Below are 27,618 nucleotides of genomic sequence, written 5' to 3' on the forward strand. Positions count from 1 at the left end.
TAAAAGTTGAAACATTAGCAATAGCACTTAGACTTATATACCGCTTCACAGTGCTTTACAGCCCTTTCTAAGCGCTTTACAGAGTCAATGTATTGTCCCCAGCAATCTGTGTCCTCATTTTACTGACCTCAGAAGGATGGAAGGCTGAGTCAGCCTTGAGCCAGTCGGGATCAAAGGAATTGAACTCCTGGCAGCGAGCAGAGTTAGCCTGACATGCTGCATTCTCACCATTTGCACCATCATGGCTCTTTTGGAGATGCGTAAAACTTTACTGAACGTAGAGAAGAAATCATTTGTCTGCCTTATAATAAATAAACATGCAAATATTAAGTCATGGCTGCATTTTCTTGTAGGCAGATTATGTTGTACCTGTTGATGATGATGAAGATGATGAAGACAATTATATAGAACCCACAGAAGAAAGCACTTCGCAATCTGAAAAACGTAAGGGTTTTTTTGGATGATTTTCTTTGCAACTTCAGAAAGACAGGGATGTGACTAGGGCATTGACTGAAATATGTGAAATATACACAGGGGGGTATTTTAAAAAAAAAAACGTGTTATCAGAGTTTTGAATCCATATTAAGTTTTCCTTTTCTTATGAGAAGGCAAGGAAAAGGGAGAGTGGAAGACTGGGTAAAGAATTAGGGCCAAGTTTTAAAAAAAATAGCTTCCATGAGACATAAAAACAGTGAGAACTAGAATCTTGACAACTTTTTAAAAGATACTTCTTAGGATTTGGCAGGCATATTACTTTCATTGTTCTGTATGTAACATATTCTGCTGTCGGGTAGTGTTTTTCAAGCTTTAAAATGTGTAGGCTTTAAATCTCAGAATTCCCCATGCAGTTGAGGAATTCTGGGAGTTGAGTTTCAGGGATCTTAATGTTGCCAAGTTTGAAAAATATTGCTCTAGGGCAGTGGTTCCCAAAGTTGGCAACTTTAAGACTTGTGGACTTCAACTCCCAGAATTCTCCAGCCAGCTCAGACGTTTAAAAAGTGTTTTATGGAGCACAAATTCATAGCACCTACCTACACATCCTTCAAAATGCACCCGTACAGGTTAGCAAAAGTAAGGGAATAAGGAATGATACTAAATTATGTCTGGGTTGGCGGAAATACCATCCCAAGGAGACATAAATTGAGATTTAAAATAGACACACCAACAACAATAGGAAAAAGAAAGGGAGAGAGGAGGAGAGTGTGAAAGGAAGACGGGGGAAAGAAGAAAGAGGTAAGGAGGGGAGGATGGAAAGGAGAGAAAGAGGAGGAGAGAGGGTAGAAAGGGGAAGAGCAGGAGTAGGAGAAAGGTACGGGAAGAAGGAAGGGGAAGGAGAGGAGGAAGGCGGAAAGTAGAGAAGGGAGGGAGTGGGAAAGGGAAAGGAAAGGAGGATGGAAGGGAGAGAAAAGGAAGGAGAAAGAGTAGGAAGGGAAAGAGGAAGAGCAGGAGCAAAGGAGAGGTAAGGGAAGAAGGAAGGGGAAGGAGAAGAGGAAGGAAGAAAGTAGAGAAGGGAGAGAGGGTGAAAAGAAAGAGGTAAGGAGGGGAGGATGGAAAGGAGAGAAAAGGAAGGAGAGAGGGTAGGAAGGGGAAGAGGAAGAGCAGGAGTAGGAGAAAGGTAAGGGAAGAAGGAAGGGAAAGGAGAGGAGGAAGGAAGAAAGTAGAGAAGGGAGGGAGGGTGAAAAGAAAGAGGTAAGGAGAGGAGGATGGAAAGGAGAGAAAGAGGAGGAGAGAGGGTAGGAAGGGGATGAGGAAGAGCAGGAGTAGGAGAAAGGTACAGGAAGAAGGAAGGGAAAGGAGAGCAGGAAGGAAGAAAGTAGAGAAGGGAGGAAGGGAGAAAAGAAAGGGAAAATAAGGTGTTACAACAGGAGGAAGGGATGGTAAATAAAGCAACCCAAACTGTATATTATAACCTATTAAATGAAATAATAAATGTATAAGGATGATAAATGTTAAAACACCTGTAACCAAACGACATGCTGTATGTGATGATGGGGGTTTTTTTGTCTGTATGTGTGTGTGTGTGTGTGTGTGTGTGTGTGGTTTTATTTTATTTTATTATTGTGTGTATGTGTGGTCTATGTAATAAAAATAAAAAAATAAAAATAGATTCAAAAAATAAATGCATCCCTACTCGGGATCAAACCGATGCAGCTGCTTTCAGGAGCTGTGGACAAGTCTCACATTTCTATTTCTGCACTCTCCTGAAAGTTTCTTCCCCTTTTCATCCAGGGTATTGCATGAGCCTTTGCTTTTTTGGAAATACGAATTTTTCCAACTGTGCCCTTATATATTTGGAAAGAGGTCCATGCGAGCGACCTCTGAAATTAGAAAAAAAAAAAACCATGCATTTCACTCGCCCTTTTGAAAAAGCAGCCTGCATTTGCAAAAAATATGCCTACCACTCGCCCTTTTGAAAAAAGTAATCTGAATTTTCAGTGGAATGAGCAAAAAATAAAACCTTGATTAATTGATCGGCATGGGGCTCAACTGTGTTTCTGGATTTTGACTTTCTCGGAGACCTCTAATACTTTGCCTTCGATCATTTTTAGCACCCGTGGTGAACAGATCAACCAAACCTCCCTGTTCTGTGCCATCAGCTTCCACGCAAGGTAGGAAAATTCTGTGTTTATCTTCCTAACGAAGATAAACTTTGCAATTCCAAAAATGCAATCAGTGGGTTCGGGAATTGAGTTCGGCTTTAATTCTAGGCAACCAGATTGGTTACATGCCCTTAAAGAAAAGTAGGATTCAAAAGGGAAATGAGTTACACGTTTTAAGAACGTTTCCTCATAAGTACTCCAGACCGTGACCCGTCAAATGCACGCCCAACAAAAGCGCACCAACGAAACCGCGGCGAGAAACCCGTGACATCAAAAGCGCTCCCACAAAAGAGCGCCGACAAAACCGCGCCCACAAAAGCGCGATTAGGGTTAAGGTTAGGGTTAGGGTTATTACGTTGTTTTCGTTGTTTTTTGATGGCGCGCTTTCGTCGGCACACATTTGTCGGCGCGCTTTCGTCGGCGAACCTTCCAGACATTCGCTGTATACAAGGCCCCAGACTAGAAAACTCCTCCCCTTTTAACACGCATCAGCACCATACATATGTACAAAGGGGCAGGATTTCGATCACATTGCTGGGACCGCCATCTTGTCCGGTTTGAGTCCTTTACTCTGCAGATGCTACCAAGTGCAGGATTATAACAGAAGCCGCAAGGCTGAGGCACGATATCCTGTCTTTAGTGAAAGGATACAGAGATTAAGGCAATGTAGCCAAAGTTTGCATTTCATGTTGATTATATATCTAGCATCACTTACAAGTATCTAATATTTTCTTCAAGGCCATCTCTTAAGGCTGAAGTTCCGTTTGTTCGGAAATTATTTTCATCGAATGTGAAAACGTTTTAAATTCCTAACAATCCGTTGAGAAATAAAATAAAGAATGCGTCGTTGAGTCAACTCCTGATTATTGCATTGAAGATGTTTTCTCGGTAGCGTTGCAAAAGTGGTTGGCCCTCTACATGGGGCTGCCCTTGAAGAGTGTCCGAAGACTACAGCTGGTCCAGAATGCAGCCGCGCGAGCGATAATGGGTGTACCGAGGTACACCCATGTTACACCTATCCTCCACGAGCTGCACTGGCTTCCTATTGGTCTCCGGACCCGCTTCAAGGTGCTAGTCGTTACTTTTAAAGCCCTACATGGTATTGGACCTGGCTACCTGAGAGACCGCCTCCTGCCATTCACCTCCCAACGACCAATAAGATCACACAAGGTTGGGCCTCCTCCGGGTGCCGTCGACCGGATAATGCCGGTTGGCGGCTCCCCGAGGGAGGGCCTTCTCTGTAGCTGCACCAGCCTTGTGGAACGAGCTACCCGCAGAGATCCGGACCCTTCCCACTCTCTCGGCCTTCCAAAAAGCCACCAAAACCTGGCTGTTCCGGCAGGCCTGGGGCTGTTGATTATTCCAGCCCCATTTGATGAAATGGATGTTGTGTTGATTTTAATTCTGTAATTTTAAATGTTTTAAATGCTTTGACTTGTTGTGAGCCACCCAGAGTCCCTAGGGAGTGGGCGGCATACAAATTTTATTAAAAGTTTAAAGTTTAAAGTTCTTCTTCCGAGGTATTCTTTTGTTGCCGATTCAGAATTTGACCGATTCAGAAAGCTAAGCAGGTCTTTGGAAATCACTAGGAAATCTCAAGGTTAGACTAGGGAATCAAAAAAAAACAACTAACTGGAATAGCAATAGCAATAGCAGTAGACTTATATACCGCTTCATAGGCCTTTCAGCCCTCTCTAAGCGGTTTACAGAGAGTCAGCATATTGCCCCCAACAATCTGGGTCCTCATTTTACCCACCTCGGAAGGATGGAAGGCTGAGTCAACCCTGAGCCGGTGAGATTTGAACCGCTGAACTGCTGATCTAGCAGTAGCCTGCAGTGCTGCATTTAACCACTGCGCCACCTTGGTTCTTGGCTCTATATATCTATATTCACATCTACAAAGTCGCTAGAAAAACTTGCAGACTTTATATAAAGGATTGCACTGTTAATCTAAAAATGAAATCTTTGCGTCATTCACGTGCCTAGTTTTGCACAGAAATGGTTTAATTCTGTTTCTATCCTCTTGTTTGCAGACGTCTATGAAATTCCTGAGGAAGAGGTAAGATGGTTGTGTGGGTGTGTGTGGGTGTGTGAATGTGTTTTAAAGCACTCACCTGTGAAGGAAGTGAACAATTATTCAGAGCAGAAAGAGGGAAATAACTCTTTGTGGTACATGAGTGTACAAAGGAAAGAGGAATATAATGGATATGTTCAAAATTGCATTTTATATATAGCGCTTAAGGATGCCAAACAGAACTTTCATCTCCTTTCCCAAATTGGCGCCAATGAGATCCATTTCTAGGGAAAGATGAGAATATCAACCACATTTAAATCTTACCTGTTTTGCAATAATAATTTAAAGAAAAATATGTGAAGAACATTTATTAGTTTTCTAATACTAGTAGCAAAAGCTTGGATCAGCAAATTTGACATGTTTATTTGATCTGCTTTTGAAATCCACTACAGAAGAGAACATTATATTTCAGTTATATGGAGTAGTTGTCGAAGCATCTCCTACAAATTGATGACAAGAACTGGCATTTTAGGGGAAATGTTCCTTAAGAAAATTAAAAGCCTAATGCAATTTGTGAATACTAATCTAATTCATTTTTTTTCCAGCAGGAGCCATCACCTCCATTACCCAGGTAACTTGCTGTTCGCTCTGAAATTACAGGTAAACGTTGAGGTTATTTCTCCAATTTAGTTTCTCCTTTAAAAAAAGTCTTAATCTAAGGTAGATAATTGTAATTTTACGACACAGCGGGATTTTAGTACAATGATGTATTGCAAAATAGCTGATGTGAGGTCAAGCAAGAGATAATTATGCTAGAATTCGAATATGGCTACAACCTTCTTTGATAAGCCCAGCTTTCTCCATGTGCTGCTTCTGTGTCTCAGACTGCACATTGTGCATATCATATTGAACACCTGATTCAAAATCTTCACACTGAAATTAGGTACTTTAATTCTACATAATCCACCCCCAGCAACTGATATTTGGAGAACTGTATGAGGTGGAGGCAGAACGTAGGAGAAACAGTGGCAGAGATTAGGGGGTGGAGTCAAGAAAGGAATCAGCTTGGAGTCCCTACGTGGGCACAAATGCACCAAGTACAACTTCTCTTGAATTCCATTAACCTTTACATAGCACCAGAAGGTTTTTTACTGTTAGTTGACTAAAATCCTGTTCATAGGTATGAGCAATACATTAGTTTAATTGGAACCGAGGTGGCGCAGTGGTTAGAGTGCAGCACTGCAGGCTACTTCAGCTGACTGCTAGTTCTGCAGTTCGGCGGTTCAAATCTCACCGGCTCAAAGGTTGACTCAGCCTTCCATCCTTCCGAGGTGGGTAAAATGAGGACCCGGATTGTTGTTGGAGGCAATATGCTGACTCTGTAAACCGCTTAGAGAGGGCTGAAAGCCCTATGAAGCGGTATATAAGTCTAACTGCTATTGCTATTGCTAACTTAATGTGTGGCCTTGGATTTTTGCACCTCACAATCTAGTCAATTAATGTTTAGCACTATTTCAAGCGTTAATGGGTTAATGGAATTCAAGAGGGTTTGGACATAGTTTGTTTGTGACTCTAGGCTAATTCCTTTTTTGATTCCCCCCACCAGCTCTGCCACTCCTCCATCTACACAGAAGTTTCAAACAACTGTGAGGAACATGACTTGGAAATGTAGTCTCGCGTAGAAAGCCTATTTGTATTTTTTTTGTCCTTAAGGATATCCAAGCCGCTTCCTCCCAAACCAGCTTCGAGGCCATCTGGAGGACCTTCTCATGAACGCAGCATACCTAAAGAACCCTTCACATCCGATACATTTAAATCAGACAGGTTAGTTTTCAGTTTCAAAGAAGTTTCTCTTAAGTTGCTAACGAATGGAATTCCATGTTGAGCATTTGTGAGTAGCATTCTACTTTGACTAGAAAGGCTCGCTGGTGTCCTAAGCACTGACAATTCTTGGTTCCCATCTGCTTTGTAAATACTGTACAAATCTTCATTGTTTTTTTTTATTATTATTTCTCAACATTGTGGTGCCCCCTTTGGGCCTGGTGCTCTAAGCACATGCTTAGTCTGCTTAATAGTTAATGCACCACTGCTAGAAAGAGTCAGGTGTGTATACATTTATACAGCCGCCCTGTGTAAGGAAGTTTGAATCCAATTTAAAATTTGGCCTCATTCAAGAACAGATAGGACATTTAAAAAAAAAACAAACCACTAGATCTCATGAAGCACATCTAAATAAATTATTTGCCATAAGAAACTGCCACTTTTACTATAAGGAATCAAAATTATCTAGGCCAGTGTTTCTCAACCTTGGCAACTTGAAGGTGGGAAAAGGTGTGTCTTATACTCCAAAAAAATACGGTACATGGGGGCAACGTTCAAAGGAGTTTGCTCCTTATTTCATTCAATTGTCAATTTTTACTTGAGTTTTTCAGACGGTGTTTGAAGGGGGTCCTTTTCCATCTAGAGCAGTGTTTCTCAACCTTGGCAACTTGAAGATGTCCGGATTTCAACTCCCAGAATTCCCCAGCCAGCGAATGCTGGCTGGGGAATTCTGGGAGTTGAAGTCCGGACATCTTCAAATTGACAAGGTTGAGAAACACTGTCCTAACCACTGCTGGGGAATTCTGGGAGTTGAAGCCCGGACATCTTCAAGTTGCCAAGGTTGAGAAACACTGATCTAGGCTTTACAAGCTGTGCCCGTCTGGCATTGGTCTTTATCCAACTGAGAGACTAATACAGTTTACAATCCATCTACGTCCTGAAAGCACATTTGTAAAAGTAGAATGGCTTTCTGGAGCTGATCTATTGATTATAGTTCTCATCAACCCTAGATAGAAATGCGCTGTAGTGGCGGTGGCGGCTGCTGAGAGCTTTATTGTCGGAGATGGAATATTATACTCTCCATCTTGGAAAGGCCATGAATTTAATATATCCCCTTTTTTAGGTAACCCAGCTCAGTCCGCAGTGGAAAAATACCCCTAGAAGCGACCATTGGAAAGAAGTTTATTGCGGTTTTGTTTAAAGAAGGAAAAATAAAGACTAAAATATTTTCTGTTCTTTTCCAGAAACGTTTTGCCACTTCCAAGGCACCGTCCTTCACCGAAAGCTGTAAGTATTTCACATATAAGTTCATAAGTTCAGATTAGGTTCAGATTAGGCCTCCTCCGAGTTCCATCAGCCAGTCAATGTTGACTGGCAACCACGCGGAGGAGAGCCTTCTCTGTGGCAGCTCCGACCCTATGGAACGAACTCCCCATGGAGATTCGTACCCTCACCACCCTCCAGACCTTCCGCATAGCCCTTAAAACCTGGCTGTCCCGACAGGCCTGGGGCTAAAGACCTTAACCCTACCCGAATAGTATGAATGTTGTACTTTTAACGATGTATTGTCTTATATGTAACTTGGTTTGTCCTCCCCTCCCCCTGAACTGTGAGCCGCCCTGAGTCCCCCCAGGGAAAAGGGCGGCATACAAATAAAGTATCTTATCTTATCTTATCTTATCTTATAATGCAGTATGAACAGTCTGGACTACTGTAATGTGCTTTAGATGGGTCTGCCCTTGGAAAGTATCCAAAAGCTTCCATTGTTTTGGAATGTAGCAGCCCACGCAATTTTGCATACGTGTGTAACACCAGTTTTGCTGGAGCTGTAATCTACTTCTGGGTACATTTCAAGGTCCTGGTTATCACCTGTGGGGCTTGGGGCCAGGCTGCTTGAAGGACCACCTCTCCCCCATTACACCCCCTTAGCCCATCAGGATAGCAATAGCAATAGCAGTTAGACTTATATACCGCTTCATAGGGCTTTCAGCCCTCTCTAAGCGGTTTACAGAGTCAGCATATCGTCCCCCACAATCTGGGTCCCCATTTCACCCACCTCGGAAGGATGGAAGGCTGAGTCAACCTTGAGCCGGTGAGATTTGAACCGCCGAACTGCAGATAACAGTCAGCTGAAGTGGCCTGCAGTGCTGCATTTAACCACTGCGCCACCTCGGCTCCTAGGAAGGCAGGGTATGTTGTAGGTCTCATATGGTAGGAATGCATATCTGGTAGGACCATGGAAAAGAAGAGCCGAGGTGGCGCAGTGGTTAGGGTGCAGTACTGCAGGCCACTTCAGCTGACTGCTGTCTGCAGTTCGGCTGTTCTAATCTCACCAGGCTCAAGGTTGACTCAGCCTTCCATCCTTCCGAGGTGGGTGAAATGAGGACCCCGACTGTGGGGGCAATATATGCTGACTCTGTAAACCGCTTAGAGAGGGCTGAAAGCCCTATGAAGCGGTATATAAGTCTAACTGCTATTGCTATAGATAGATGATAGATAGATAGATAGATAGATAGATAGATAGATAGATAGATAGATAGATAGATAGATAGATAGATAGATAGATAGATGATAAACAGATATAATGCATGGATGGATGGATGGATGGATGGATGATAGATAGATAGATAGATAGATAGATAGATAGATAGATAGATAGATAGATAGATAGATAGATAGATAAGAGCCGAGGTGGCGCAGTGGTTAGGGTGCAGCACTGCAGGCCACTTCAGCTGACTGCAGTTCTGCAGTTCGGCGGTTCTAATCTCACCGGCTCAAGGTTGACTCAGCCTTCCATCCTTCCGAGGTGGGTGAGATGAGGACCCGGATTGTTGTTGGGGGCGATATGCTGACTCTGTAAACCGCTTAGAGAGGGCTGAAAGCCCCATGAAGCGGTGTATAAGTCTAACTGCTATTGCTATTGCTAAGGGTCTTCTCAGTGGTCAGTGGCTGGACTAGAAGACCTCCAAGGTCCCTTCCAACTCTTATTATTCTATGTTCTGTAAATCAGGAGACTGTGAGTTGTTCTAGTTCTGCCGTAGCCATGAAAGCCAGCTGGGTGCATCTTTCAACCTAACTCACATCACAAGGTTGTTGTTGCTGTTGTATAAGTGGCAGGATACAGATAAATAAATATTGATGCTGCTGTTGATTGATGTCTCAGGAGATTCTCAGTCATCCAGGTCATGGTTGTCCCAAAGGAGCTTTTTTTTTTCAAGAGGCAACTCGACTTTTGGTTTTTCTCTGAAGACATTTCACTTCTCATCCAAGAAGCTTTTTCAGCTCTGAAGAATAGCAATAGCAATAGCAGTTAGACTTATATACCTCTTCATAGGGCTTTCAGCCCCCTCTAAGCGGTTTACAGAGTCAGCGTATCGCCCCCAACAACAATCCGGGTCCTCATTTCACCCACCTCGGAAGGATGGAAGGCTGAGTCAACCTTGAACCGGTGAGATTTGAACCGCTGAACTGCAGATAACAGTCAGCTGAAGTGGCCTGCAGTACTGCACCCTAACCACTGCGCCACCTCGGCTCCTTCCCTTCCCCCACCATCCTATCAGAGCTGAAGAAGCTTCTTGGATGAGAAGCGAAACGTCTTCAGAGAAAAATAAGAAAGTCCAGTTGCCTCTTGAAAAAAGGCACCTTTGCTGTTTATTGATGTTTTTAATGATTTTGTACACAACGATAATTCATTAATTTGATGATGACATCTTCATGAAGTTGCATAATAAAAATAAATAAGTACCTTTGCAACACAAATACCTTTCCTTGGAACGAGCTCCCCGCGGGGATTCGGACCCTCACCTCTCTCCAGGCCTTCCGAAAAGCCGTTAAAACCTGGCTGTGTCGCCAGGCCTGGGGTCGATGAGTTCCCTTCCCCTCTCGAATTGTGTGGCTGTTGGTCGTTTTTTTAAATGCCTGTATTTGTCGTTTTGTTGTGTTTCCCTTTCCCCCTTGGGTTTGTGCGCCGCCCTGAGTCCCACCGGGAACAGGGCGGCATATAAATAAAACGAAACCTAAATAAAACAAAATCTAAACCTAAACCTACCTGGATTAGCATTTACCCAGACCTGTTAAATAATCTGAAAACTGTTTTAATTTCAGGATCCACAGGCCCTTGGAGCACAAACTGATGGAAGTAAGACTATTCTGCCTTAAAGTCAAATGTGGAGGGATTCTAAGATGACTGGAAGGGTTCCACCACAAATGCGCGCACAACAAAAGCGCGCCTGACTAAACCGCGGTGTCTAAAGCGCGGTGACAAAACCGCGTGACGAATTAGCGACTAATTAGCCCTAAAGCGTGCCGACAAAAGCGCGCCGACAGAAGCGCGCTGTAACGTAACCCTCAACCTAACCCTCAACCTAACCCTCAACCTAACCCTCAACCTAACCCTAAACCTAACCCTAAACCTAACCCTAAACCTAACCCTAAACCTAACCCTAAACCTAACTGTAAATCTTACCTTAAATGAAATCGCGCTTCTGTCAGCGCGCTGTTGTCGGCGTGCTGTTGTCAGCGCGCTTTTGAAATCAACCATATGAAAATTGTACTCAACAACATCAGGAGAACATAGTTTCATGTTAGCTTCAAAAGTTGCCAGCAAAAACGGGGCATTTGAGCATCGAATAAGGGACAGGAAAGGAGAAAAGGTGAAAGACAAAGAAAAAGAAGGAAAGATGAGAAGAGAGCAAGGAAGGAGAATGAATAGGGGAAGGGAAGGGGGAGGGAGGGAGGGAGGGAGGGAGGGAGGGAGGGAGGGAGGGAGGAAGGAAGGAAGGAAGGAAGGAAGGAAGGAAGGAAGGAAGGAAGGAAGGAAGGAAGGAAGGAAGGAAGGAAGGAAGGAAGGAAGGATCACCCTAGCTCAGTCTTGGTGCCCCCAACACGAGTAATGTCAAGCTGGCCATGCCTATCCCAGCCATGCCTGTCCACCTTGGCCCCCCCAAGGTCAAACACAACCCTGATGCGCCCCTGAATGAAATCGAGTTTGACACCCCCTGATGTCGCAGATAAGAATATGTCAATTGTGGGATCTTTGCTTTGAATTTCACCTTTTCCACAAATATAACTTTAGATCAGTGTTTCTCAACCTCGGTAACTTGAAGATGTGTTGATTTCAACTCCCAGACTTCCCTAGCAGCATGCTGGCTGGGTAATTTGGGGTGTTGAAGTTCATATATCTCCAAGTTGCCAAAGTTGAGAAACACCGCCTTAAAGAAATCATTTTCTCCCTGTACCACGTTAAGGGGATAATAATGTTAAGTATTGCAATTGAGCCATTGCACAAATGACGAAATAATATGAAATGCCTGAAAGTCTCCGTATTTTTGATCCATTATTGTAACTGTGTATGGATAATACACCAATTGTTTCCAGTAAATGCTGTATGATGGTATATGGTAAAACTTTGATTTTTATGGGCCTCCATTCAGTGGACTTTGGATATGGCAATTAAAAATTGCATTTCTACTGCTTCACAAAGGAATGTTTGTGCAGTTTATGTAAACTGGAATTTAATTGACGTTTGGCTTTAATAGACACAGCTTCTCCTCTGTCTATAAAATCAAAATTTTATTGTATGTTACGTTATCAAGATGCTTTAATAATTTTGAGCGTTAGGTTTGAATATTGCATGCGTTTTCAACTGGACTGGGCAAATCCTACGAAAAAGGAGATTCATACATATTCCTGATTTTTCCAATACAGCTTGGTCAGTGGATTTGCACAGTTTTGATTTTCAGTGGCTTTCTTATACTCCAAGCAGTAGTAGCAGTAGTCTAAACATTAGAAAAACAACGTTTTGTTCACCAACAGGTGCATTGAATAAATTACTCTCTTTGGATTTTTAGGTAACGGCGTCAATAGTGCTGCAGAATTTAAAATTCCTCCTGTTAATGTTCCGTCCCCATTTCCAAGGATCACGTAAGTGTTTTTTTAAAAAAATCATTCCTTCTCACTATAAAAAGAGTTTCAGAATTTTTGTAATCCTTAAATGAAGTATTTGCCAGAAATAGCAATAGCAATAGCAGTTAGACTTATATACCGCTTCATAGGGCTTCCGGCCCTCTCTAAGCGGTTTACAGAGTCAGCATATCGCCCCCAACAACAATCCGGGTCCTTATTTTACCCACCTCGGAAGGATGGAAGGCTGAGTCAACCTTGAGCCGGTGAGATTTGAACCGCAGAACTGCAGATAGCAGTCAGCTGAAGTGGCCTGCAGTGCTGCACCCTAACCACTGCGCCACCTCGGCTCTTAAAACAGTGTTCTGGGTTGTAATCATTTAATACTGAGGTGGCGCAGTGGTTAGGGTGCAGTACTGCAGGCCACTTCAGCTGACTGTGATCTGCAGTTCAGCGGTTCAAATCTCACCGGCTCAAGGTCGACTCAGCCTTCCATCCTTCCGAGGTGGGTGAAATGAGGACCCAGACTGTGGGGGCAAGTTGCTGACTCAATTTCTAATGTTGGATTTTCCCCCTTACCCGAGGGAGCCCCCTTGCAGAGTACTGTGAAAATGTTACCATGGCCACTGCACTGCACTGCACGGTAGAAACCATTTTACAGCAGTACAGTAGAAGCCATTTTAAGGCACAACAGGCTGCATCTTAACAGAACATACACCCCGAAGGGTTTTAGTGGTGTCTTATCCCCACAGTATTTGTTTCCAGAGAGTAAGTCATCTGTGTACCAAGTTTGGTTGAAATTGCTCGAGGCGTTCCAGAGTTATGCTGGAACATACACACACACAGTCGTGTGTTTCTGTGTGTGTGTTTGTGTGTATACACGATTGTATCTGTATGGAGGCAGTATGAGAGACTTCCGTTTAGAGCAGGGGTCTCCAGCCAACTCCCAGAATTCCTCAGGCAGCTTTGTTGGCTGAGGAATTCTGGGAGTTGAAGTCCACAAGTCTTTAAGTTGCCAAGGTTGGAGACCCCTGGTTTAAAGAGGTGCTGGAGAAGGACTTGTGTAAAGAAACATAGGCATCCAAAATTGGGTGCTCATAAATTGAATCATGAGAAAGAAGACTGCAAAGCAAAGGGAAGTTTAATAACACTCTTTCATCCCTACTTTTTTTTCCCTACAGAAAAAAGCAAATGAATCCTGCAGTACCGCCGGTGAGTTTTGTGTTTTTAAAAATCATCACCCTGAAGAGCCATTCTAAAAGTAACCTAAAATAATTAATTATATCTTCACCATCTTGTTCAAGCTGTGTATCTATTTATGTACAGTACGTGTATGCATATATGCATATATTTATTTTGCATTCCGTTGAATTAAATTGATCGTTTTTGGGGAGGTTTTTTTGTATTATTGGAAATGCATCAATCCTTACAAAACCATCTGGAATTTTCAACATTATCTAAAATATTTCGACGTAGCTCTGGGGAAAATGCAGGGCTGAATCATCGGAAGCTTTGTTTAATAAACACTGATTCAAGCATAGGGAATGAGACATAACGAAGGTGTCATAATGGACCCAATATATATATATGTGTGTGTGTGTGTGTGTGTGTGTGTGTGTGTGTGTGTGTGTGTTTATTTGTGCTGATAAATAAAGGGAGACTAGTATAGATCTATTTAGCTCTCATCAGCTAGCCATACCCTTACTGGGATTTGAACCTGGGCTATATTACATCCTAGGCAAACTTCTTAGCCATTAGGCCACAGGCTCTTATCCATTATCAGCAAAGCCAGGGTGAAAGGTATCTATTAGATTTTTTTATCTACTTTGTTTCAAGTTGATAATGATGGCATCTATGAAAAGTAATGGCTAAGAAGTTTGCCTAGGATGTAATATAGCCCAGGTTCAAATCCCAGTAAGGGTATGGCTAGCTGATGAGAGCTAAATAGCTTGAAATAGATCTATACTAGTCTCCCTTTATTTATTTATCAGCACAAATAAAAAAGCACAAATATAACAAAGGCAGCAGTAAAAATATTGGGTTTCTGTCGTGATGGACTCTTGTGACGAGCCGATAGACAGATGATGGAAGCAGTTAGCCTCCTCCCATAAATGGGGCTTACCCCAGGGGTTGTAAAAAAAATCTTATATATATATATATATATATATATATATATATATATATATATATATATATATATATATATATATATATATATATATATATATATATATATATATATATATATATATATATATATAACTTTTCATAGATGCCATCATTATCAACTTGAAACAAAGTAGATAAGAAATTAGAGCAAAAAGAATTGGCAAGAGATGGCACAGTTCTATTTTAACAAATGTTTCAGATGAAATCTGGGAGCAACAGACCAGTCATGTGTGTTAATAGCAATAGCAATAGCAGTTAGACTTATATATCGCTTCATAGTGCTTTACAGCCCTCTCTAAGCAGTTTCCAGAGTCAGCATATTGCCCCCAACAACAATCTGGGTTCTCATCGCCGCCTCCCCTGCTGCGCTCAGCTGCCCAGCTCAGCCCCCTCGTCCTCACCTGCCTGGCCGCTGGTGGGCTCCGTGTCGACGGGGATAGCTACTGGGAGCGGCCGCGCCTCTCGCCCGACCGCCGGTGCCGGGAACGTGGGCGGGCTCCCCAACTGCTGCGGCGCTGGAACGATCTTAACCAATACATTTTTATGTTTGTTTATTAAGTCATATGCGTAGAATTTCTCCTTACTTTCGGTTCAGTGTTTTAGTGTTCAGTGTTTTTAGAATAGTGTAATTTTAATTTTGCTAACAATTTGAATGTAGGCCCCTCTTGATCTCGAGGCCCTAGGCTGAAGCCTAGTTAGCCTATAGGAAAATCCGGCCCTGGGTGTCCCCAACAGAAGTGATGTCGAGCTGGCCACACCCACCCTTGCCACACCCACTCCCGCCCCCCAAGGTCAAACACAACCCTGATGCGGCCCTCAATGAAATTGAGTTTGACACCCCTGATCTACCACATTTTGAGACATCAGATTGAGAGAGCTTATTCTAATTTTTTCAATATGATTGCCTACCATATCATCTTCAGTTTCCCATTAGTAAATGCAAATGAGATTACCTGTAAAATTAACTGCTTCTGCAGAAGAGCCAAGTGCTCCGCAACACTATTGAATGCAATATAAATTTGTGCAATTTATTTATTTGGTTCTTCTGTCTCCATTAGTACTCGAACAATAAATATCTATTACACTACAATGAATTATATTATTGGAAGTGCTTAATATTGTGGTATGTTGCATCAGTCGTTCCTTCTGTTGATCATAAGTCTGAGGGGAAAAAAGTGTATAAATAAAACTTATTTACGTTTATTTGCTTTAATTCTATATTGTAGAAACCAAGCGTATCTGATAGAGACCACCTAAATATTGCTGACGGTAAATCACTTTTTTTTTTCCTTTTCAAAAGTTCTAATTTTACTCATGGTTGCCACTTTTCCTATGGAGAATAATATTGTAGCAGTGGTAGAATTTATGAATTACCTTACCACTAAGTTGCTTTTCCAATAAATAATAGAGACAACCAGTGAGTTAGCAATAGCAATAGGAGTTAGACTTATATACCGCTTCATAGGGCTTTCAGCCCTCTCTAAGCGGTTTACAGAGTCAGCATATCGCCCCCAACAACAATCCGGGTGCTCCTTTTACCCACCTCGGAAGGATGGAAGGCTGAGTCAACCTTGAGCCGGTGAGATTAGAACCACCGAACTGCAGAACTGCAGTCAGCTGAAGTAGCCTGCAGTGCTGCATTTAACCATTGCGCCATCTCGGCTCTGAGTTGAAAGACAGCTTTATTGAGAGTGTAGGGAAATGTTGCAAATACTGTATTGGCTAAAATAGTAAGACAAATAGACTCACTGTCTTTCTACAGATAAATATTAATTCCAACAGTGTGAGTAGAGGACCGTATTCCTGGCCTCTTTAGATGCATCTGATGGGCCTGTCAACCCTGAAGCGAGCCTGGCTGAGGCCATCTTGGAGGCCACAAGGAAGAGGAAGGGACAGAGAGGTGTGGAAATAGATAGCTGGGGTTTTATAGTCAAAACAAAAAGTTCTCCTGTGGGAACCAAGGACATTCCAAAAGGTGGCTGAGAAGGAGGAGCAGTGGAGTAACCAAGCAACCAACCTCTATTGGACAGAGCCACTACATGAGATCAAATGCTGGCTTGACTGCATTCTGGGCCTGATTCACAGGACTATCCTCATGTTCTCAATTTAAGAACAGAGAAAACCTTTTTTTACCTAGGCCAATAGCTATAATTTCTATCTGTTCCTCAATTTACATAATTTAGGAATTATAGGAAAAATTTGCATAGTATCCTAATCCAGAGGTGTCTGCATCTTACATAAATTCTTCTAGCCCAGCTTTTTCAGGGGAATCCTATGATCGATGTACATGTATTATTTATATAGCGAGATAGTTAGTCAGTAGAGGATAGAACGGATCAGTAAGCAACCTTGTGTATAAGCAAGGGGAAAAGATCAACATCTGAGCCTAGAGTCATTGCTCTACTACGAGTTGGAGTAGTTCCACCAAAAGCTGGACACCATTTGTGAACCTAACTAATCGGGCTTCTCTATCCTTTTCCAAACATAGATAAACCTATACCTGCTGAACGGCGCCGGGGTTCCAGTCACGACATGCCTCTCCCACCCATCCCTTCCAGCATTCAAAAGTAAACATCTGTCATTTGCTTTTAAAACAGCTTTATTATTTACAGACCCTGATCTGGCGGTTCTAACTCTAGAGTAGGGAGGCTCAAAAGAAGGCAAATTTGATAAAGAGGTGATGCAGAGGTAATGTGGCACTAAGAAGCCTTCGATATTGCTTTAAGACAACCTTAAGGAAGCAAGTTCAATTTTATAGCTGATAACCCGGCGTTGGCCGGGGTATTTATTTATCCGAATCCTGTATTAGACAGCCCTGATTTTGTTGAAAATCTCCAGACCAAACATAATTTCTAATGTTGGGGTTTTTTCCCCCCCTTACCAGAGGGAGCCCCCTTGTGGAGAACTGTGAAGCCATTATTACCATGGCAACTCCACTGCACTGTACAGTAGAAGCCATTTATGGCAGTATGATAGAAGCCATTTTAAGGCACAACAGGATGTATCTTAACAGAACACGCACCCCGAGTGGTCTTAGGGGTGTCTTACCCCCCACAGTATTTTTTTTTCCAGAGAGTAAACTCATCTGTGTACCACGTTTGGTTGAAATAAAAAATGGAACTTGGTTATTTAGGCTTTCATGCCCCGTTTAGAATATCACAATTTGTTTCTTCTATGAAATCATCATAAAATCAGTTACAAGTTGCCAAGAGGCTAGAAATATCATAACATCACAATCAAAGGTTCAGTTGGTCTTTATTATCAATTGTTGTAAAAAGAGTGGAACAGCTGGCTGTTTGGGGAAGATTACTCCCTGCCCATCTTCAAATCCCTTTGGATAATTTGGAATTGGAATTGGAATTTAATAAAATTTGTATGCCGCCCACTCCCATTGGGACTCTGGACAGCTCACAACAAGACAAAGAAACATTTAAAATTTTAAAATAGAAAATACAACATTAAAATGCCACATCATCCATTCCATCTAAGCGGGGCTGGATATCAATCAACAGCCCCAGGCCTGCCGGAACAGCCAGGTCTTGGTTGCTTTGCGGAAGGCCGGGAGAGTGGGAAGGGTCCGGATCTCTATGGGGAGATCGTTCCACAGGGCCGGCGCAGCAACAGAGAAGGCCCTCCCCCGGGGGGCCGCCAGCCGGCATTGTCCGGTTGACAGCACCCGGAGAAGGCCCAACCTGTGCGATCTTGTTGGTCATTGGGAGGTAAGTGGCAGGAGGCGGTCTCTCAGGTAGCCAGGTCCAATACCATGTAGGGCTTTATAAGTAACGACTAGCACCTTGAAGCGCGTCTGGAGACCAATGGGGAGCCAGTGCAGCTCGCGGAGGATAGGTGTAACATAGGTGTATCTATATACACCCCATATCGCTCGCGCGGCTGTGTTCTGGACCAACTGTAGTCTTCGAACACTCTTCAGGGGCAGCCCCATGTAGAGCGTGTTACAGTATTCACATTTTGAGGCCATCAACTAACCAAACAGATTGTCGAAGCATGCATTACAAGCCAACATAGGTTGGCTTTACACAACATGCTAAAAATTAGGAATAAAAAGGAGCTGGGAAAGGACCTATGTTACTGCCTCTTCATATCCGACTCTAGGAGGCAGTGTGCTCATCTCTTATTTCTTAGCCGAGGGAGCCAGCGTTATCCAGAGACATTTATGCGATCATGTGACCAGCATGACTATAGATCAAGGCTCACAGAAAGCGGTGTCCTTCCCACTGAAGTGGTACTTATTTATCTACTCACATTTGCTTGCTTTCGAACTGCTAGGTGGGGCCGGAGCTGGGGCAAGTAACGGGAGCTCATCCCCATCATGCAGCAATTTGGGTCTTGAACTCAGGATGTCACTTTTCCAGTTTAACCACTGATCCACTGCACCTCCTTGACATACAAATACAAACGCATATTTCCCAGGATAGCACAAATACCATTCAAGTCAACAAAAAAGCATAATTTATTTAAGGAATCACTGAAATATAGCAATGCCTGTACCAGATCTAAAGCATCTTTCCAATCACTTTGTTATTGAATGCATATTCCTAAATTAAATCAAGCAAACAATAAGATGGTCCAATACAAGCTATGCGGACCCTAAATATATCTTGCTAAGGTAAGGTAAAGTAAGGATATTTTTTTTTACAAATCATCAGACTCTTAACAATAAATGTTGAATACCTTTTGCATTTTTTTTCTTACATCGCTGAATTCTGAGCAGATACATTATGATATCTGATGCCATTTTTTTATTTCTTTAATCCCCAAACCCAACCCTTAGGCCGTTACCTCAAAAGCCGCCAATCTTGTCAAGTAAGTATTCTTATATTTGATTTAATTTTGGTCTCATTTTGATCAGGGTGGAAACCTTGCTGATAGTTAAGTGTGTTTTATCAGGGCAACCTGGTTTACCCAAATATGGGATGGAGCATACTGCTTCGCAGTGACGTGCGGTCAGCTTTATGGCTGGTGAGGCAGCTTTTTAGACTTGTGGACTTCAACTCCCAGAATTCCACAGCCAGGCATGCTCAGTTCCCATTTAAAGCGACAGCATTTTTCCCCCTTGCGAAATAAGTTTTCCCGTTTTTTTTCTTCTCCCTCCCCCTCCTTCCTCCCTCTCTCCCTCCCTCCCCCCTCTCAAACAGACACACGCACACAGAGAAATTGGATACCTCTCTCACTCACTCACTCTTAAACAAACACAAACAAAGAAGTTGGATTGGATATATTTTCCAAAGGCTTGAAAGCAGCTTCTCTGCCATACCCCCCCTTCTCCTGCTGCCTTCCGATCAAACTTTTTGAATTCCTCCCCCCTCCCCACACACGCACCTTTTCCAGCTGTTTCTGCCTGCCCTGCCCTGCCCTCATGAAAGGCCAGAGCTCTGAGTCAGACTGAGCTAGTTGCTCCCAGAGAACTCTAAAAAGCCTCTAAAAATGCCCTCTACAGGAGGCAAGAGAACAAGTGCCTCCTTTGCATACGGATTTTTTCGCTTTTTAACCCTTGCTTAACTCTTAAAAGGCGAAAAATTGCTTATGCACAGGAGGCCCCTATTTCTCTGGCCTCCTCCTATAGTTAACACTAAGCACTGTTCCAAGTCACTGTGAATCTGGTAGCAACTACCTTGGCTTTAATTATTTTTAAGAAATTCTTTAAAATTCTTTCCTTTTCCTCATGACTGGTGAGGCCACGCCTCCCCTGCCTCTAGTGACTGCACGCCCCTGCTGCTTCGGCTTTCAGCCCCAATCCAGGAGCTTTCACAGGCAGTTGCTTTCACAAAACAAACTATTTTTGTGTATATTTACCAACAAAGAAATACAACAAAGAGACTACCATAGATCTATTTCAAGTTATTTAGCTCTCATAAGCTAGCCATACCCTTCTGGGATTCGAACCCGGGTTACTTACATATTAGGTAGATGTATTAACCTCTAAGCCATGGGCTCTCCTAGCTTGTTGGTAGTTATTGCTATGACCTTCTCCTTATTTGGTCCTTGTCGCTGATCAAGAAGGAAATAACTTATCCTAAGCAATCATATTCAGTTTCAGTTTCAGTTCAGTTTATTGTTTGTTGTGCTTTTAACTATGTATGTTTTTATGTTTTTGTAACTCTGTTTGTATTTCCCCTCCCTTTTTGAGTTGTGAGCCGCCCTGAGTCCCTTCTGGGAAAAGGGCGGCATACAAATAAATTAAACCAACCAAACCAAACCAAATTGTATTTATATGCTGCCCTTTCCCCCCGAAGGGGACTCAGGACGGCTCACAATTCAAACCAGGAAAGGGGGATACAGACAAAAAGTTTAAAAAACAAAGCATAGCAATGCATAATTTAAAAACACACAACAGTCATACCATTCGAGACGGGGGCAACAGCTCTTTAGCCCCAGGCCTGTCGGAACAGCCAAGTTTTAAGGGCTTTGCGGAAGGCCTGGAGGGTGGTGAGGGTTCGAATCTCCACGGGGAGTTCGTTCCAGAGGGTCGGAGCAGCCACAGAGAAGGCTCTCCGACAGAAAACAAGTATAACTAAAGAGTAAGAATTGCAATGTTCCATCACTGGCTCTTTCATTAATAGTCTACATAGAAAGCCATTATATTCATGGTAGCCTACAAATAATATTCTCTTCCTTAGGATCTCCAGAACCTGCGAGCCACACTATACGCACGCGAAGTAATAGTTTTCAAGTGGAACAGGTATAACGCTAGTATAAGTTTTTTTTAAAGAATACGGGAGAGGGGACTAGATCAGTGGTGGGTTGCAGGCGGTACGCCCTGGTACGGGTGTAGCGGGGCCTGCCGGGAACACCGGGTAGTGTTCCGGTACGGTGCTCCAGAGGGCCCGCCCGCCCTCACCTGTATTTGAGCTCTTTGGCGCTTCTGCACACGCACACGGAGCGTACGGCGCCTGTGTGACGCACCGCCAAGCAGCTAGAGCATCACGGAGGCATCGCATGAGGTAAGGATGCATGCGCGTTGTGCGCGCATGCTGTGCAAGTTCATGTGGTGGATGCCTGGCCTACGTTACATTGTACCAGTCGCAACAGAATCCGGAACCCACCACTGGACTAGATGTCACCAAATTTTGATCACAATTTAATGAGTTATCCTTTGGGTAATTCACCAAGTCCTTCCTAAATAAATAATAAAATGCTCATTTCAATATCTTTCTATCAAAAGAATGTTTATTTTTTTAAAAAAATCACATATTTACATTGCAGATTTTGTGATTAAACCTATACAAAGGCAGATTTAATATTTACATATCTACACGTCGTTCATAAATTATTCCCATCCTGTGAAACACTTCCCGATTAATATACAATTTATTAAATTTTAATTTTCTTTTTTAATTTAAAAAAACAGCATAGGAAATCTTTGGTTTTAGGGATAACAGAGATAGCAGTGCCTCTTTTATTTTTATTTTTTTAAACAGGACGCTGGCGTTCTTGGTCAAGCATGGTACATGGCTTCTAGTGATCGGAAAATAGCCGAGGAGGCATTATATAAATCAAACAAGGTAAAAAGTATTTCCTATTAAAAAGGATTTTAACTATTCTTCAGAAGCATAGGAGAGAATCTGAAACAAGAAGCATCATCAAACAGGCAGAAAGATATGCATTCCACTTTCCTCATACGATATAATTTGAATAACCTTTATTTATTTATTTATTTATTTATTTATTTATTTATTTATTTATTTATTAGACTTATATACCGCTTCATAAGGGCTTTCAGCCCTCTCTAAGCGGTCCACAGATTTTTAGCAAATTGAGTCAGCAAATTGCCCCCCACAGTCTGGGTCCCCATTTCACCCACCTCGGAAGGATGGAAGGCTGAGTCAACCTTGAGCCCGTGAGATTTGAACCGCCGAACGGCAGATAACAGTCAGCTGAAGTGTCCTGCAGTACTGCACCCCTAACCACTGCGCCACCTCGGCTCCTTTATTTCTGGCTGTTACAAAACAACTTTACGCACTTCTTCATAATGACAAGGAGTGTTCATTATGGCAAAAATTCACTGAAATATTATTAGTATAAATATGAGGGGACCAGAAAAGCAGTGTTGCAAAATATTCAGCTAAGTGTACAGAAGAAGGAAAAAATGGTAGAATAAAGGAGACTAAATATTTGGGATTACATATCCTTTAAGGAACAGGCAGATGTTCGTTGTAAACTGGATTGTTTTAGTCATTATACAGGTGCAGTCCACAGAAATTATCCTAGCATCCAGGCTGCCAGAACAGGGATGCTGTGGAATATTTTAAATTTGGACTACTTAACTACTTAATATAAGGTATTTCTTTAGACCTAAGGGCTCCATTAAAAAAAAATATTTGAAACAAAAGGTCACTGTGGTTCAAGAAAAAAAATCCAATTTTGGGAACATCTGCTTTGCTCTGAAAACTGTTTCTTGATTTAAAGCTTTAATGTAAAGAATTCTTTCTTCCCCCCAGGTAGAAATAAGCTTTGTAACAGTAGAATCCCTGAAACCAGTGCAGAAGGAATACAGTTCATATTCCTATATAATTCTTTATATACATCTAAAAAGAGGATGTAGGATTGTAAAAGTCAAAAATTCCAAAACCCCTTTTCTTTTTTTATCAATTAAGATATCAGAAAAGAAAAAAAAGGATTTAGAAAATTTAACTAACTCTATTTCTTCTCCTTAGCCCTTGAAATTCATACTTTTCACTCTTTTTTTCAGGATGGGTCTTTCTTAGTAAGGAAAAGTTCCGGACAAGATTCTAAGCAGCCATATACACTGGTTGTATTTTATAACAAAAGAGTATATAACATTCCAATCCGATTTATTGAATCTGAAAGGCAATACGCTCTGGGTAGAGAAAAGACTGGTGAGGAGGTGGGTGATTTATTTTTGGAATTTTATTCTAAATACATGCACGGAAATTTGGTTTGCACTGCTTAGAAATATGTGGATCTGTATCAGGGGTGGGTTTCTCGCCCCGTTCCAACCGGTTCGGTTGGAACGGGGCCGGCGGCGTCCACGTGCACGCGCGCGGCGCACGGATGCATACTAGCATCTGTGCGATGCTCCAGCTGCTCCTGGAGGATCGCGCAGGCGCTGTATGCGTCCTGCGCATGCGTGGAAGCGCAGAACTCATCAAAACCGGGTAAGGAGCGCGGGCGGGCGGGTGGGCCAGTCGCCAATCCCGGAAGTTACTTACTTCCGGGTTCGCCGACCAACCGGTTCGCAGGGACCGCCGCGAACCGGTTGAAACCCACCCCTGATCTGTATGTCGATCATAACAATGAACAGTAGTTTCTTTACAGGTGGAGAGATTTTAGTTCAAGCGAGTCTAACTAAAAGGTGAATAGAATGCACCATTCTCTTTGAATCTCCCTGGTTTTTTATTAAAGATTTCTCACTAGGAGTTTTTAGCGGTAGATATTCTTAAAGGGAGCAGAATTTAATCAGCACCAGACTACCTATATACCAAGGGTGTCAAACTCCATCAAACAACCCTAAAACTGTGTGCTTTTAAACAGTGGGACCTTGTAACAAAATATAGTTGTCTTTTTTTATATTTTGGACAACTGTTTTCTTATCAAGCTCTTACCGCTGCCTTTGCTAATCTGCGGTAATTTCCAAAATGTTATTGGGACCATAGCTTTTCACAACTTCAGAGTGCGCTGAAGTTTTAACATAACCGGGACAAAATTTTGGAAGAGTGCTTTTATCCAAAGGGATAAAAACGGTACAGAGCTTGCCTTTAAAAGACAACATAAATTACATAAATTCACCTGCTGTTCTGTAAAGCAGTTTTTGAATTGCAATTGTACACATTAATGTCGATCTTTAAGTGTTAATTCGAAAGTTACAATTACTGTTAAGAAACCCCTTAGCCTGCTTTTGGAATAAAATATTTACTTCGGATTAATCTGTGTTTACTTGCACTTAAAGTGCCCCCCACTTATATCAGTGGAATTTCAGTCATTGCTAATTTTGGCGTGACCCGTCAAAACCGCGGTCCACTAAAGCGCGCCCGATTAAAGCGCGTACCTGACGTCATCAGCAGCGCGACAAATACGACCGTGGAGAAAAAAGGGTGCTTTAAAAAGCGCTTTTAAAGCAAGCCGATTCACATAAAGGTAAGGGTTAGGGTTAGGGTTAGGTTAAGGGTTAGGTTTAGGGTTACGTTAAGCGTTAGGGTTAGGTTAAGGGTTAGCGTTAGGTTTAGCGTTAGGTTAAGGGTTAGGTATAGGGTTAGGGTTAGGGTTAGGTTAAGGGTTAGGCTTAGGGTTAGGTTTAGGGTTAGGTTTGGGGGAGTTAGGTTTAGATTTACGTGTTAATTTTAAGTTTATCGCTCACAGCGTGCTGTTTTCGTCACGCTGTGATGACGTCACGTACGCTTTCGTCGAGCGCGCTTTAGTCTACCGCGGTTTTGTGGTGGAACCAATTTTGGTTCTATTGACTGCAATAACTCCATTCTTACACAAGACTTTGAGTAGAGGGCAAGAGTGTAAAAAATCACAGGGGAGAATTAAGTTGTATGCATATGTGAGCTTTTTGATTAGTACTTATGTGCAGAAAAAGAAAATCCTATAGAACAGTTGAACAAGGAGTTTACTTTCCATATTATCTTCCGCCAGGGTCACCTGAAACTGTTCTATATGGGTTATATTCCCTTAGTACCTATATGTCCCATTATTTCACAAGAGGGCAGAAAACCCTACATGTCTCATTTAGACTCAATTATTGGTCTCAATTATGTTAAAGAGATGTACTTAAGTTACTTCAGGATGCTAACATTAAACTACTTAACCATTCCATTTTAACAGTAATGACAAAATAAAGCCATATTTAGCACTAGGATTTTCTCTTTTTAAAAAAAATGAGCCCAGCCTTGAGAGAGGTACTACTTGCAATTTTAACTTACTACTCTCCGTTGGGAACAATTCACGTACAAAAGGGCTAGGGAAGTATTGAAATTAAAAAGATGTAAATGCTGACTTCTCAAACATAGAATTGTTTTGTTTAGAGCTACCGGAGTGGAAAAGAGAACATTTAAATTTGAATTATGATGGCTGACCCATTCAGCAGGATTTGTGTCGAATAAACTATTTCTGTTTTCCCAATCCAGCACTTTGACAGCGTGGCAGAGATAATAGAGAATCATCAGCGAACTTCTCTCGTTCTCATTGACAGTCAAAACAACACAAAGGATTCCACCAGGCTAAAATATATCGCTAGGGTTTCCTAACTGCCACCAAGGAGCATCATGGAGTATCTTCGAGCCCTTTTATTTGCCAAGGATTTGAGCAAACATGAACAACTATTATTGGAAGAATTTTCTTCACGTTTTCCAGCAAGCACCATGCTTTTACAAAGCTCATTTACGAAGTGCTGCTACACTCAGAAAATGCCCAAAGCCTTTTTTATATATAAAAGACGTTACAACCTCTGAATGCAAAAAATAAAAATTAAAAAAAAACCTGTGGCAGACAAGATAATGTTTAAAATTATACCTGCTAGTGTTTACTTGTCCTGCTAAACTTTTGTTATTTTTCAAAACTGGGGTGTCTGTATTCCATGTAACCAGCTAAAAGGAAGGTTTTCATTCCTCTTGACAGCCATCTAAAATAATCAGGATGTTTATTTAGTGTAATGGACTGGTACGTGCTTTTATTTGTTGAATCTATTGTCCAATTTTGATTTTAAGTGTACATATATGGAAATAATGATGTATAATTTATCAAGATGCAGTTATGGTCTGTAAGAACTTATCATTCTTGTACAGTAAATACTTAACTATATCTCAGCTGTTGCATGCTTCTGCAAAATGTTTCAGGACTATAAAATACTCTGGCCACATGAATGTATCAAACAAGTATTTAGTGTTTCTTGGGGGCCGGGGGGGGGCAGAATTATTATTTTTTCCAGTAGATCCATCATGGATGGTTATAATTTGCACTCAGCAAGATGTTATTTTTGAAACTTTTTAAGTACAAGAAATGGGAATCTGTATTTTATGACTCCTGGGAAATTTAAGCTTTAAAACTTAGGCGCATATAATGTCCCATTAATTTTAATAAGGGGACTTGCTGCATTCTACCGTTTTTCTTGCAGTCCTTGTACAATTGCTAAAAAGGATTAACTGGTTTAGTATCTCAGTCAAACAATACTTAAGTCTTCAACTTATGAATGGAATTGGGAACAGAAACTATAGTCAATAATTGAGTGTGATGATTAAGCAAGTTATTGCATGACTACATCTGATCTTACGACCCTAGTCTTTAAGTACATCGGTCATTAAGAAAATCTGGTTACCCCAATTTATTTAGCTTGACCAGAAGCCACTTGGGAAGGTTGCAGTCACAATCATGTGATTTACAAGATGATGTAACAAACGCAAATCAAATTGCCAAGTGCCCAAATTACAGTCACATGACCATGGGAGGTGATGCAAAGTTTGTAACTTCACGGATGCTCGTAAGTAACTTTTTCCAAGGCCAACTTCAAACTGTAATTAAACAACTGTTAAGTTGAGGAGCCCTTGCATTTTTTTTTAAAAAAAAATACTTAATAACAGTTAATAGTACTGGGCATACTAAGTGTAAACATTGATAGAATTTTAAATTTTTGTTCCCAAATAAGCAATGTAGAGTTTTACTGTTCAATTTTTTTTTCTTTCCAAACAATACATTACAAAATGTTGCATTGAGATTCTAATTTAACTGGAACACGGTAAGATGATAAATCAACCCAGATTTCCTTTTGAAGATGACAAAGATGGGTGTCCCTCCAATTAGTTTGAAATGCTTCAATAATTTAGCGGTAAATTTAGCGGTAAAAGGAAACCAGGCAGCCATAGGACGTAGTGGCTGGACACTATGAAAGCTGACACCAGCCAGAGGACAGAACGACTCAAACTAGCGCAAGATCAGAAGAGGTGGAGAGACCTCTTCTGTATCCCCCTCCCTTAGTTGAGTTGTGAGCCGCCCTGAGTCCCCTTCGGGGGGAAAAGGGCGGCATATAAATAAAATAAACATTCAAACATTAAACATTCAAACCTGGCCCCTAGAATTGCTAAGAGTTGGACATGATTGAATGGATATCATCCTTTCAACAATATCAGACTCTTTTAA

At 41.9% G+C, this 27,618-nt stretch overlaps 1 protein-coding gene across 1 annotated transcript in view; it reads left to right on the forward strand.

Moving 5' to 3' along the window:
* Positions 1-26,355, forward strand: part of BLNK (B cell linker) — a 100,162-nt gene extending 73,807 nt beyond the window's left edge. Inside the window, exons 10-25 of the mRNA XM_087702257.1 lie at positions 354-444; positions 2,550-2,609; positions 4,634-4,659; positions 5,220-5,245; positions 6,328-6,438; positions 7,680-7,722; positions 10,540-10,573; positions 12,285-12,357; positions 13,518-13,548; positions 15,732-15,774; positions 16,994-17,072; positions 19,298-19,329; positions 21,144-21,205; positions 21,945-22,028; positions 23,216-23,371; positions 25,614-26,355. Coding sequence (XP_087558383.1) covers positions 354-444; positions 2,550-2,609; positions 4,634-4,659; positions 5,220-5,245; positions 6,328-6,438; positions 7,680-7,722; positions 10,540-10,573; positions 12,285-12,357; positions 13,518-13,548; positions 15,732-15,774; positions 16,994-17,072; positions 19,298-19,329; positions 21,144-21,205; positions 21,945-22,028; positions 23,216-23,371; positions 25,614-25,733 — 1,071 coding nt within the window. The 3' untranslated portion in view covers positions 25,734-26,355. The remainder of the gene's footprint in view (positions 1-353; positions 445-2,549; positions 2,610-4,633; positions 4,660-5,219; positions 5,246-6,327; positions 6,439-7,679; positions 7,723-10,539; positions 10,574-12,284; positions 12,358-13,517; positions 13,549-15,731; positions 15,775-16,993; positions 17,073-19,297; positions 19,330-21,143; positions 21,206-21,944; positions 22,029-23,215; positions 23,372-25,613) is intronic.
* The last annotated feature ends 1,263 nt before the right edge of the window (positions 26,356-27,618 follow it).

Source organism: Thamnophis sirtalis, unplaced genomic scaffold (genome assembly GCF_051295495.1).
Source record: "Thamnophis sirtalis isolate CommonGarterSnake01/CBP01778 unplaced genomic scaffold, rThaSir2_p1.2 scaffold_15, whole genome shotgun sequence".
In the NCBI taxonomy this organism is placed as follows: Eukaryota; Metazoa; Chordata; class Lepidosauria; order Squamata; family Natricidae; genus Thamnophis; species Thamnophis sirtalis.